At 37.5% G+C, this 14,592-nt stretch overlaps 1 protein-coding gene across 3 annotated transcripts in view; it reads left to right on the plus strand.

Moving 5' to 3' along the window:
• cfap70 (cilia and flagella associated protein 70) overlaps nt 1-14,592 on the plus strand; it is a 58,857-nt gene that overhangs the window by 17,215 nt on the left and 27,050 nt on the right. For all 3 annotated transcript variants that reach the window (XM_052021728.1, XM_052021730.1, XM_052021729.1), the window contains exons 11-18: nt 1,318-1,437; nt 2,411-2,491; nt 4,653-4,744; nt 7,855-7,915; nt 8,391-8,585; nt 10,887-11,018; nt 13,244-13,369; nt 14,107-14,240. In XM_052021728.1, coding sequence (XP_051877688.1) covers nt 1,318-1,437; nt 2,411-2,491; nt 4,653-4,744; nt 7,855-7,915; nt 8,391-8,585; nt 10,887-11,018; nt 13,244-13,369; nt 14,107-14,240 — 941 coding nt within the window. The remainder of the gene's footprint in view (nt 1-1,317; nt 1,438-2,410; nt 2,492-4,652; nt 4,745-7,854; nt 7,916-8,390; nt 8,586-10,886; nt 11,019-13,243; nt 13,370-14,106; nt 14,241-14,592) is intronic.

Below are 14,592 nucleotides of genomic sequence, written 5' to 3' on the forward strand. Positions count from 1 at the left end.
AAACAGAAAATGCTGGAAGCACTCAGCAGGCCAGGCTGCACCTGTGGGAAGAGAAACAGCCAATATTTCAGGTCAAAGACCTTTCATCAGAATATGAAATGATATCAAAATGCTGGGGCCATTGACATGCCTGCAAGAAATTCAAAGGAATCTAATTCCAACCTTGCATACAGCTTTGCACAGATCATATCCAGGATGGGTTATTGGCTAATCCCATGTCAATATCTGTGTATCCACTCATTGTTCAGAGCAGGCAAAAGCTATAACTGCTGCAGTGGAAGTTGAGACTTCTACCATGCAATCATTTATTGCCCCCTTGTAAGGTCAGTTTACTGCCATTCAAGTTCAGATTTCTGTCTCTAGCTTCCACTGTTCAAAGGGACTTTTAGGAGTATCACTACATTCAGGTGATCTAACCTCCTATTTCTAGGACTGCTGAGGCCTCACCACTTGGCCATGACAGCAGTTCTATACATTATGAATTTGTTGTCCTCTCCCAGAATGAAAGTATTGGTGGTCCCACTTCTAGAGTACTCTCAATATTGCTTATCAGTCATCTAGTCCTGACTATTGCCTCTCTGTGAAAATGATACAGTCCAATATGAGCCATTTAGGCCAAGAATTATTCAGAATAATCCTTCCCAATCTATGGCCTCCATTATTGTGAAAGAGTAACATTCTACCTACTTGGGGAGCACTGCATTGGAGCAAAATAGATAGGCAATGCAAGTAAGGACAGCCACCAAAGATATGCACAAGGGTGATGAGATTAAAGTTGTGCTTTAAGGTATAAATGATTTGAAATGTGGATTTGTTCAAGTGGTCATATTGGTGGTTATGGATGATCATCAACTTGAGAAATAGGATAGTGATTATATAGGATTCTGTTGTTTCATTTTTAATCACTTGGGAGAAATGGGCATAGCATTTACTGACTATCCCTAATTACCATCAAAGATAGTGAGAAGCTATGTTGGTGAACAATAGCTATGCCTGTGGTGAAGAAACTCTCAGAGTGCTCAAAAACTGAGATTAAGTAAGCTCATGGGAATAAAATATTAAATTCTAAGTCAGGAAACTGATTTGGAAGCCATCTTGCAGGTAGTGGAGCACACAAGTAAGTGTGTTGTTAGTATCCTAGATGGTAGAGATTCCAGCTTGTATTCTTGAGTAAACCTGGAATGATTGTTTCCACTACTTTTGTCAATAGAACATTGTATCAGTGGTGGGTACCAGTAATTGTTCATAGCAGATCATGATTTTCTACTTATTTTTTATACAAGCTCTGTTCTTAATGCATGATTGTATATGATTCAGACAAAACATAAGAAGAGCTTGACTCGGGAGACACCTGGAGGGAAGGGACAGTCGCAACATTCTAAAGTGGGCATTAATAAGTCTAAGGATGAAAAGGCAACAAAAGAAGCCTTGAAGAAGGTAGGATGCTTCTTGGGATCAAAGATCATTTTGTTTTTATAAGCCATTGGTTTATTTGAACTGTATAACATATTCCATGCTTTTAGAGTTGTTTATTTTCATTCAGTATTCTTTTAAAGCTATTCATCATCCTCTCTGTGCTCTCCTTCAATGCTAATGCTTTGTAACAATTACTTATTGGCATGGAGTTTGCTCTGAGAATAATAGTAAGGCAACCAGTGTTCACTGTTATAATGGAGACTACTTGACAGCAATCACTGATCTATACTTTAAGCCTTTATTCCTCCACAGGAAGCAGTGCTTGCACTCTTTCCATCATAATCTTTAGAAACCAGTGAACTGACAGCATTGAATATATTTGTAAACTATTTTCACTGTAAAAAAAAATAAATACTGAAAATATGAGTTTTAATGGCTTACTAAGCTATAATTACTTCTAGCAACTTCTCTCAAAAACTTTAAAAATTTTAAATATTAAAAAAAACTGAAACCAAAACAACATCAAAAAACTCTTTTGAATACTTGTAAGTGTTTTAAACAAATTGAAATTCAGCCTGGCCTAATAGATCAAACCATTTGACATTTCACAGCAGCCAAACAGGTACTTTGCTTTCATTTTAATATCAATCAATTTTATAGTTGGGGCTTTCAATCAAGTGTTTCTGCAAAGAGCCAAATAAGTTAGAAAAATCTTGGAGAGATAAGACTTCAATTTCAGATTATTCACTTACATTGGAAGACAAATCAAAATCTGAACCTCAATGGACAAAATTTGGGTTAATTCTGCATATATGAGATTTAATTGGATAAACCATTTTAGAAAAAAGACCTTTGCCTCATTTTACTGGCGTGGATCCTTGTACTGGAAAAAAAGATCCAACTGGTTTTTAAAAAAATGAGAAGTAATTTTTGGCTTTGATTTGCCATTGCATTTGAACACCATTTTTTAAATCCTTTTTGTTTGTTTTTGTAGAGCTTAGTAAATGTGAAGTCACTTATCACAGAACATGGATTAGAACCTGAAGCTTCAAGTTCAGCTAACGTGGAAGGAGATGTATGTCTACTAAAATAATGTAACCTGTATCGAGAGATTTCATCAATGAGATTTTCTCCCAACTCTTTCCTCTTACCATTTCTCATGTGAATGTACTGATTGAATTATGAGAAGGGCTTTTGGGGATAAAGTTAGGTGGTTATGAAATAATTTAAACAATTGTGCTTTAAGTTGCAGAGAGGGATAGGGACGGAAAGAATAAAGGGAATATACGTGATGGGGTGCAGACCAGAGTTATCCAGGTGAACTGGTTTGTTGCTCTCAGTGCCATTTAAGAGGGTGAAATGAATGCTAGTTAATCATGGCTGATCTGTCTGGAGGAATGTAAGTAAAGGAAATTGGGAGGGCTAAAAAAAATCCTGGAACTTGAGCTGCAGATCAAAGCAAATGGTCGAAATCAGAAATAAAACAGAATGTTGGAAATACTTAACAGATCAGGAAACATTCGTGGAGAGAGAAAATCTGAGTTAATGTTGTGGGTAGAAAGTCTTTTTTTTATGTATTTCTGTGGACTTCCATATTTATTTTCTCTTGTGTTCTAGAAGGAGGTCATTCAGCAGCTTAAGTCTATACTGGCTCTTAAGCTTTCCCATTACCTTACTAATTTTCCCTGTAATCTATTCTTTCCAACTTTACCCCTCTCCCCAGCCCCCCAATATTCTACTTACCTACACACTAGGAGCAACTTACAGTGGCCATTTAACCTACTAACCCGCACAGCTTTACAATGCAGGAGGAAATCAGAGCACCCAGATAAAACCCATACAATCACAGGGAAAACATGCAAGCTCCATACGGAGGTCAGGACCCTAGTGCTATGAGGCAGCAGCTCTACTAGTTTCACCTCTGTGATCTTTTTACATCAGATCTGGCCAGTTCTGACTCAGGACAAAAGCAAAATCTGGAAATCTAAAATTGTTGAATTTGGAAATGAGTCTTGAGGGCTGCAATGTTTCTAGATGGAAGATGGGGTGCTGTTTCTTGAGTTTGCATTCAACCCCTTGGGAATATTATAGGAGACCAAGACAGAGAGGTCAGAATGAGATGGAGAATTAAAGTGACCGACAACTGAAAGTGCAGGATTACTCTTGCGGATTGAAAGGAGGTGTTCTGCAAAGCGGTCACCCAACCAGCATTTGATTTTTCCAATGTAGAGGAGACAATACTGTGAGCACCAGATGTAATACACTAAATTGGTAAAACTGCGGTGGATGATCTGTTGAAGTTGGAGGCTGATAGGGTGAAATCATCCTCTGCACTTTCCATTACCTACAACAAGATTCCGCCACCAGATACATTTTTCCCTCGGATCCCCATTCAGCAATCTGAAGGGAGTGTTCCTTCCACCCCCTTCTCACCCTCTCTTCTCCCTCTAAGAGTCATGATAGGGTTCCCCTTGTCCTCACCTTCCATCCTACCAGCCTCCACACTCAATGGATTGTCCTTTTGAATTTCAACATGAATTCCACCAACTGACATAGCTTCTCCTCCCTTCCTCTTTTGGTGTTGCAACAGGACCATTCCATGTGTGACACTCTGATTCACTTTTCCATCTCCATCAACTTGCACTCCCCTCCCCATGGCACTTTCCCATGCAATTGTTGGACAAAGTTGATGTTTACTAGGAGGCTATTGGGTGCTGCAAATCTAGATTGACAATAGCATTGACAAGGGTCAGAAAATGAACAGCCATTGCAAACTTTCTGAATGGTGAACAGCAATGCAAAAGTAGCCCAAAAAATAAGAGAGGGCCGTAGCAAAGAAAAATATAGTAGTTTTGAAATGGGCTTCCCTGGAAGTGCCTATACATGGAGTGTTTCTCAAATGAGCAAGATACATCAACAAATTTTATTTGGGGCCTTAATAAACCTTCCAAATATTTTATGCACAGGCTCCTGACATAGCACATGCTGGTCTACCATACTGTAAACCATTCAAAACATAGTCCTTGAAAATTAGGGAGTCTAGAGCCCTACAGTAATTACAGTCATGAGTGATTGAATTACAGTACTGATTTTTAAATGTATTAATTAATTGTGAATATTGGGTTGGTTTTTGATATTGTTGCATTTCCTTTTGTTCAATAATTAATTGATTTTTAATTACCAAGAATGAGCTTTGCGAACTTGGAAAATCTTCACTTTCACATTTAATCTTTCAGCAATACGTAGAGGCAAGGACATATATTGTTCTGGAGTTTAGTCTGACAAAACCTTTGGTGCAGAAGCGACTTCGGGAGGATCTGGCTAATAGGTACATTTCAGCTTTGAATTAAAAATATACATAATTCTTCCAGAAATGCAATTTTTATCTTGTTGATAATGAACATCTGATAATTTATAAAATATTTTCTCTTTATTTTATATTGCCCACTGTAGGAGTATATCACAGCTTGATAGGATTATCAAAAAACACAATGTCGACACAGGCTGATATTGGACACCATGTCCCCAGAAAATATATGTAATAGCTGTCATATTCAGAACAAGCATCTAAAGAACAATCAATGCTCTTTAGTCATGTGGTAGAACCACCAAACTCTGGAGGTGGTCTTCTAGAGAGTGACTGAAGCATGAAGACTCAAAGAAAAGAGTCAATGCAAATTGAAAGTTTTCAGTCCACACAGAGAATGGCCCAGATTGGGCATTGGAGTGGAGATTTCATGAGTAGGACTAAGAAATAAACAAAAATTAAGACGAAATATGAAATGATAGGATGCATAAATGTAGATAATAAATAAAGCTGTGTTATTTGCATAAAGGAAACTACTGCTTTGAAGATCCTGGTTTAATTTCTAATGTGATGAAAGTTATGTTTTACCAGATCATGTCAATTTTCAATCATGTAATGTTGAAAAAGAATATTACATGATTGAATTTCTAGGTGAACAGCTTTATTTTCTAAAAGTGTCATGGATAACTAAACAGGTAAGGGACAACTTAAGGCATGGAGAAAAACACATAAAGCTATCATAGAAACGGGCAACTAGGAAAGTGAAAAATAAAAAGAACAGCTAATAAAACACGAATGGAACATAAAAAGAAACTTGCAAGAAATATATCAATTAAAAATTGCAGTTATATTTGAAAAAAACATGTATGCTCAAAAGCATTGTGAAGCTTCATAAAAACAGACAGCAATGATATTGTAAATGAAATGTTGATTAAAAAATGTTTTATCTGAACACATAGTAATGAAAACTAGGATCTGACTTCCCAAGGATATCCTATTAATTAGGGATGGGGCTCACTATAATTCATAATTACAGAATTACAGTAGTGAAGAAAATAATGGCAATAAAAATGAATAAATTCACAGATGATAGCCAGCTTGGTAATTGGTTTATTATTGTCACATGCACTGAGGTATAGCGAAAAGCTTTGTTTGCATGCCATCCAGACAGATCATTGAGGTAGTACAAAAGAAAAACCGTAACAGAATGCAGAATATAGTGTTAACAGAGAAAGTGCAGTGCGGGTAGACAAATAAGTTGCAAGGGCCATGATGCAGTAGTTTGACAGATCAAGAGTTAATCTTTATCATATAAGAGATCCATTTAAGAGTCCTATAACAGCGGGATAAAAGCTGGTTTGGAGTCTGGTGATATGTGTTCTCAAGCTTTTGTATCTTCTGCTCGATGGAAGGGGCAAGAAGAGAGAATGACTGGGTTGGAGGAGATCTTGATTATGTTGGCTGCTTTCCCGAGGCAGTGGGAAGTGTAGACAGAGTCAATAGAAGGGAGGCTGGTTTTCATGATAGACTGGCTCTGCAATTTCTTGTGGTCTTGGGCAGAGCTGTTGCCATACCAAGCTGTGATGTATCTGGATAGGATGCTTTCTATGGTGCATCTGTAAAAATTTGTGAGGATCACTGGGGACATGCTGAATTTCCTTAGCCTTCTGAGGAAGTAGAGGCACTGGTGTGCTTTCTTGGCCATAACATTTATGTGGCTGGACCAGGAAAGTTGTTGGTGATATTTACACCTAGCAACTTGAAGCTCTCATCTACCTCCACCTCCGCACCCTTGATACAGACAGGGGCATGTACTCTGCCCTACTTCCTGAAGTCAATGACCAGCTCTTTTGTTTTGCTGACATTGAGGGAGAGGTTGTTGTCTTGAAACCATGCCACTAGGCTCTCTATTTACTTCCTGTACTCTGTCTCGTCATTGTTTGAGATCTGACCGACTGCATTGGTGTCATCTGCAAACTTTGGATTTTAATGGAAGTAGGTGAAAACATCACAGATGCCATAGTAATAATCTTTCACTGTTCATTTAAGTCAAAAATGCTTATGTTATTCCACTAACGTTGAAAGCTAATTTAGGAAAATCCGGGACATATAGACCAGTTAGTTAACATCTGTTATCAGGAAAATATCATTGCTGTACATGATTCTAAGAGAGAGCAGCCTTTGTTTACATATCCACACCTTCCAATTTCAAAGCTCATTGCTTGGAAGTTTCAGAACATTCATTGGAAGCAGCCTATTAGCTAATATAATTTCCTTTTAGGTATCTAAATATTTTCGTGTGTTTGTTAATGAGAGTTAATGCTAGTAAAATATTGTAGGGCATATGTATGTTTATTGGGTACACGGAAAGGGCCTTAATGATATCCATGTTTTTTTTGTTATTTGTGAGAAGACTTGGCACTATTCCCCAAGAACAGAGTACAGGCCTTGGAAGAAATACAACAAAGATTTATCATATTTAACTTGGAGTTAAATTTTGAGCAGAAATTGCACAAGCTAGAAATGTGTTCACTGAAATCTGGAAGATTAAGAGGTAATTGGATTGTAGGAGGTGAAGAGAGTTTTTGCAGCATTAAGCAGAACCTCTAGAAAAGATAGAGAAAGGATGTACCTTGGTTGGAGTTCCAGGTTTCTTTTTATTACTAGCTCATTTACTCTTTTCTTCCAGGTTCTACTTCAACTTTATTTTTTTTAATGATATACAGAAGAGCACTGTTTACTCCCTGGTTCCATGATGTAAACTGGGTGCCAGTAGGTGTAGTGTAAATGAGTTTTCTGTCCATTGGGTACAAAGGGGAAATGCAATAAGAGTTCCAGTTCTGAATACACTCCAATGACACCCGCTGGAAATGTGCTTTTGGTAAGGACAGGTTTGAGTTTACCTCTGACACGGTTTCTTGGGTTTCGGAGTAAACACCTCACACATGAAGAATGGCGACCACAACAAGGTACTGGAGCCAACTGGTGTCTGTGAAACTATGCAGCATCAGGAAAGTAGAAGGGGAAAGTGGCAAGAATATAATAGTTTGTAGCTGAGTTTTTCCTGTATGAACTTTCTTTGGTGCATTAAATATAAAATATATCATTGACTATTTGTCTTTCTAAATCAGGATTGCAGAGATGATACCTCCCCGGCCGTTATTCCCTCGTAGGACAAGTGGAGCAGATAAGGTGTGTGAAGGAACTGGAAAGGGCTTGCTCCCATTAGATGAATGGAATAATATAACAATGTATCTATTTTAATTAATAGTTTATAGGATTTTTTACTCAGTTTGGAGTACCTTCATTTGTCTCTCTAAGCAATATGGATAGTGTGCTCAAAACAACTGTGTGACATAATCCCAGATCTTTACCAACCTTAATCTACATGATATGCTTATGCAGAGTATGTGCAAGAATGATACCAATCACTGTGCAGTGCTCATTTAAAGTTTCCCATATGAAATTGTATCAGAGAGATGTAATTAATACACAGTGTCGGGTCCACAAGTGGGTTGCAAGGTTACACAACAGAAAAACACAATTTAGTTTTCCAAGTGACACAAAACAGTACATACAATTGCATTTTCGGACAGTGGAATTCTATTCAGAATTTAAAGTTTAGGAGTAAATTTGCTTCTTATATGAAAATTTATGTACGTCACAGGCTGTCACAGACTACCATAATCAGATAATCAATGTGGCTAGGATCATCATGGATGAATACCAGGAAATGTTTGGACAGAAACTACTTGAAGGCAAACTCTCGCATGAATACCAGGATCAAGAGGAGCGTAAACATAAACTTATATTTGAGCTGAACACCTCAGGAAAATATTTTGCCTTCAAGGAACAGCTAAAGGTAAAATCTGACTGAGTATCTTGGTTTTAATGGTAGAATGTGGAAATAGTTTTTATAAGCTATATTTTGGATATACTATATTTGTCTATTATCTATATTAATAGTAGAAATGCATCATCTATTGGATTTTCCATGATTTATGCCTTAAAATGGTAAAAATCTTTTCATGTTTCTGGATGAGCATTGCATTGCTATGATGAAACATGATGTTTTAAAAACTGAAGGGCATCTATGACCAGACTGTCCAATTGCAATAAACAAGGCATGAGGTTAAAAATAAAATATTTTTGTATTCATGTGAGAGCCTCTTGCCTGGTTATAAGAATATAAGAAATATGAATAGTACTCTTGTGCTTGTTTCACCTTTCAAAAATATCATGACTAACCATCTATCTCCCAGTTAACCTCCAGAAAAAGTCTTGCAGTCTCAGAACTGAATATATATTCATTTGCCCTGAAGGTTGAAAATCTTAATATACAGTACATTTAATATATAATTGAATATACATTTATTTGCCCTGAAGGTTGAAAATCTTAAGAATTCTTTGCCCTTTGGGTAAAGAAGCTTCAGGGCAAATAAATTACTCTTTCTCTCAGTTCTAAATTGTTGACCCTTTAAACTGAGACTTTGTCCCTAATTTTAGATTCTCTAGCCAGAGCAATCAGCCATGCCTTCTCTCCTGAGAATTTTCTCAGAATCTTATAAGTTTCATCAAATAATAAGGTTTAGAATATTTTGGAAAATAAAATATACTACTCTGAGTTAAAAACAGTGAATTGCAGAAGGTCCATTTTCAATGAGATGAGAGCAGATCTGGCCCAGGTAAATCGAAATCAAAGACTGGCAGGCAAAATGTAATTGAACATATAAGGCCAAGATAACTTGGGTACAGTCAAGGTACAGTGCTGTGAGTGAGAAGTGTAGTGAAATTAAAGCCTCACTGGATGGCTTAAAAGGTTTAAAAAAAAATAGAGTGGAAAAAGGGACATTTGACGGATCTCAGGTTGCTACAATAAGTAGCAAATCAGGCCAATTATAGAAAGGTCAGAGGGAACAAAAATGTTAGAGGCAAGGAAAATGTATGAGAAAAATAGCAACGAAAGGAATTCAAAGATATTCTATAAACAGGCAAATAGTGAAAGGGTTGTGAGAGATGAATTGGGATTGATCATAAACCAAAATTAAATGTACTCATAGAGGAGGGGACATGGACGAAGTACTGAATAAGTACTTTGCATCAGCCTATCAGTGAAAAAGATGTTGGATTCAATCTAAAGGAAGATGTTGTTGAGATACTGTATAGGCTATAAATTGACAAAGGATTCAGCTGGCTGAGTGGCATTCTTTCATGCTGCAACTTTTCTGATAAAATGAGGTCATATTTCACTCTTCTAATCAGAAGTAAATGTTGGTTGGCCCAGTATGCTTAAAGCACTTACTTCCCCAGTACGAAGAAAGAGAAAAGTGACATTGGGCAGAAAGGCGACAAACAAAGTGATATTAGTGCTGAAGAAGCTTTGGGCAGGGTTGGACAATAATTTGTAGGACATTTTGAACTCATCCATTGCTGCTCAAGCACAAAAAGTGTGTTGTAAGATGGTAATCTCATTTACCTGAAGATCATGGCTCGCAGATTTCAGGCATAATGGCATTCATCTAACACATTGGAGTGGTTTGGGCATGTTATAGTGCTCAGCCTTTTACAACTAATTTTACAATGAGCCTACTACCTTACTTCTAACTATAACATTAGGGTTGGTGTGCATGAGCTTAACTAATCTGGAACTTTGTGTGGGCATGACTATGATACAATTCCTTTAAAGAATCTCTGGGATATTCATACATTTTACAATATTGCGATGCTGATGTGCTACACATGCATGATTCGATCACCATTCAATCGTCCAGAAAATAATGCATTTGGTGATAACAGAACACTGTCTGGACTAGATCTAAGGCAGACATTTTGTTAGGACTTCAATCTGAATTGCAAACTTGTTTGTACATAGGATTTGGGCAACAAACGTTAGTAGGTTTTTGTGAGTCTCATATGACAGGATGATCTTGTTGGTGAGCAGACTCTTCTCAGGCTTTGTAGGTGCCTCTCGAATGTACATCAAAGAGCAACACAGATATTGTTAATGAAAATAGAATATGCCATCTTCCTGCTAATAAAAATGTTAGCAAAATGAATTTCAATGAGGGCATTTGCCAGTTGAAAAGTTAGTATTATTCTATTAATGGAAAATTTTCAGGGATGATGTTATGTTAAATTGTTAACTTTTAATTTCCCACTCCAGTATGCAGTTGTAAAAATTGTGCGAGAGAAATACTTGCAGACAGTGGCCTTTGAGGATAGAGAACAGCTTCAGACATTCCTTAATGAGCTGTATATTTATTTGGTTGATCAGATGCACTGCTGCCTACACAAGGTAAGGATTAGCTAGAGCTATCAAAAGTTCTATTTTTTCATTGATGTTGAAAAAATGTGAGTTTTCACCTTGCATAGAATTATTAACTTTATTGAGCTCACTGTCAGCTTAAGAGCCTGGGAAAATATTTGGATAACATTATGGTGGTGATGATTAAAAATCAATCAAAAACCTACAACAATTCACTCTGAGTTTCCAACTACCTGCAAAACTTTGTAATGCAATGATTCCATGTCCTCCTGTAGCACTGGGAAGACATGAGAGTTTCGAGTGCAGCTTTTATTTTGTAGTGGTTCACAATCTTGATGACAGAATTTAAAAGTCTTCGTTGTGTCACTTTTGCAATTAGCATCTTGCTGTGGTACATTTGATAAAGTGCAAATTGAACAAATGAGTTGTGCACCAGATTGGTCTAACTTTCACTACTAAAATCAGTAGGAATACATTCTGCTAAGATCACCCTATATATAACTTAGTTTTATACATTTTTCTTTGAACTTAAACCTTGATATGCTCTGTTTCTTTATGATTTAAAGAAATTTAAGTTTTTAATGCACCTTTTCTGACTGTATAAAGTGCTTGTGGCCCACTTTCTCAACCAGGTCGTCTTCCTCGTGTCTCTTCTCTTGAGATTTTTCTAATGTGCCTCCCAGACAATTCCAGAAACCTTCAGATGCTTTCATCCTAGACTCAGAAACCAAAGTCTCTCCAGTATTTCCTCATAGCTTATAATCTTATAGCTCATCTGTGCTTGAATATGACATCTTTGTCTCAGTAACTAGAAATGGATGCAATGCTCAAGATAGGATCTGAGCAGAATATTCTATGGTTTAATTAGAAATTCACCCAATTTGTTTTTTATATTGCAATGGACTTCAACATTCCATTGGCTTTGTTTGTTGCTCCTCTGCATTGTTCAAACATATTGGAACGATATTATAAGATATTGAAAATCTGAAACCTGAACACAAACTGTCCACTTAATGGAGCCAATACCTCAGTGGAGTGCAAGTGACCAAATTGCTCCCAGATGGTGGATTGCTCATATAAATATTTTAATAAGCCTCCAACTATAGTGCTAGCTGGTTGGATTTTTGGACCCTGTGAAACCTGGCAGTTAAATAAAAGTGAGGACTATTTTATGGAAGATGTTAGTGCTTTTCTAGTGCTGCTTTTTGAGACAGGAGTATTGGAAGTGCAAGAAAACTTTCTGTCTTGCCTTCAGTCAGATAATCCCTCAATACCCATTCTGTTCAGTGACTTTTGTATCACATCTTCTCTATCCAACTATTGGACCTTCATGCACTTACAGACTCTCAATCTGCGATCACCAACAAGCAGTTGCTGATTGGTCACTGACCATCCCCCTCCTGAGCACTCCACTTGGTCCCCTAATGTCATCTCAAAACCCTCCAAATTACAATGTGACCCAGACCTCCTGATTCTCAATCTTTACTTTGAGCAGTGGGAAATCCATCCTGTGATCCCTGCCCTCCAAAGAGCCGGAGCTGTCAATTATACTGCCTTCCGAATAAGCAGCTTGTTTAAAAAAAAGAACCAAATGCGTTGTGAAGTTTCCACTCTTTGAAGTGACAGATAAACTTTTCCCTGCATGTTCATTTCATTCTTTTTTAAGCTCATGTTGGTGAACTTGTAATGATGTCATTGTGTTTTAGTTTGTGACCTTAATTTCATTGGTCATCTTTAACAGTCATAAGATGGCCAATGAAGTTACAGAATAGATTGCCGAATATATACAACAAGGAGGCCTCATCCTATTCAGAAGCAATCCTGTTGTCTAAAATGACAGTGGAAAACTATTTTCTAATGCAATTATTTCTGCTGAAATACTTCTCTGCATAAAGTAAGCTATTGGAAATATTATATTTCTGTTCAAATGTTTGCTTTGGATACTTTGTCATGAGTTTGAGGACTACAGGAAGTCCACATTGACAGAAGTACCCCTTTGTTTGGATATCTTCATGCATTTTGCTGCACTTTATCCTCTCTATTATTTTCGTATTGGTCATTCTGCTTAAGTTTCAGTTGCAAAACTGAATATATTTTCTCCTTCAGACACTTTAGAAAACAAGTTATTTAATTTTTAACACTTGCAACACTATTGGAAGTTGTGATCCTTAAATTCTTCTTTTAACTTGTAATGCCAGCAGAGCTTTGAATATTTTCTAATTCATGTCAAAATCATTGTCTTTTTCTGTGCCTAGATGTTGCATGTGGATCCTCCAGATCCTATTCCAGAATCATTTCTTGATTCTGCTCAATTAAAACACTTTGCTAAAGAAGCTGAAGCGAACAAGAACTTTGAACTTGCAAGTAAATACCACCTAGAGGTGAGAGTTTGCATATATAGATTGATAAACTAGTTGATGCTAGTCATTGTTCCTCTTCCTTTGTTGTTTGGAAACAATTTGGCAAGGGCACATACTCAGTGCCAGTTCTCTTGTTGAGCCTAATTTGCATTCCCCAGGGAGGCACAATGCAGCATATGGGATGAAGGAAAACAACAAAGTGGACACAGTGGGGTTATCAGAGCCATAAAAGCAGGAGCAGCTATAAAGGGGCAGGTGAAACTATTTCCTGAAGTATTAGATGTGATAAGTGTGCAAATAAGTTTTCTTTTGGGAATTTTATAAAAGGTGCATTAGGCTCCTCATCAACATAATAAAAGACCTAATGTTTGTTATTCATTGCATCAGGGATACTCTGAGCCATCTGAACCAAAATGATGTTGGATATGTTGTCTTTTGGGCATGGAAGTTTGGCCCCTAATTTGGCCCAGCTCTTTCTACCAAGATAAAGGAATAAGGTCCACATTCTACTTTTGTCTTCAGGAAATGGATGCAGAAGACATCCAACCATCCGTCAGGGTCATTGAGCTATACAGCACAGAAACAGACCCTTTGGCCCAACTTGTCCATGCCGACCAAGTTGCCTACTTGAACTAGACCTATTTGACCCATATTCCTCTGAACTTTTCCTATCCATGTAACCTGTCCAAGTGTCTTGTAACTCAATTGGAAATATGCCAACTAACTTAAAAAAACAGAATTATAATTTACCTTTACAGCGATTGACACGTGACAAGTCTAATCCTGAACACTGGTTCGACTATGGTACTTTCTATCTCTTGTTAAATGACTATGTCAAAGCAGAAGAATGCTTCCGTGAGGCTGTTGCAGTAGACCAAGAGCACATAAACAGGTCAGAGTCTTACATTGTTATGGTCTTATTAGGCTTTGAACTCATAGCACCTCTGAAAAGGTGCAATTTCATAGGCTTTTAGGAGACACAAGAAACAGCAGATGCTGGAATCTGGAGCAAAAAACAAAGTGCTGGATAACCTCAGTGGGTCAAGTAGTATCTGTGGAGGGAAATGGACAGTCTAGGTTTCGAGTCGAGATCCTTCATCTGGACTGAAAGAGTAGAGTGGAGATAGCCAGTATAAAGGGATGAGGGGGAGCTTGAGCTGGCAGATGATGGGTGGATCCAGGTGAGGAAGGGTGATAGGCAGATGGAGCAGGGAAGAATGCAAATAGCAACAGAGGCTGGGAGA

This window comes from Pristis pectinata, chromosome 8, assembly GCF_009764475.1.
Source record: "Pristis pectinata isolate sPriPec2 chromosome 8, sPriPec2.1.pri, whole genome shotgun sequence".
Lineage (NCBI taxonomy): Eukaryota > Metazoa > Chordata > Chondrichthyes > Rhinopristiformes > Pristidae > Pristis > Pristis pectinata.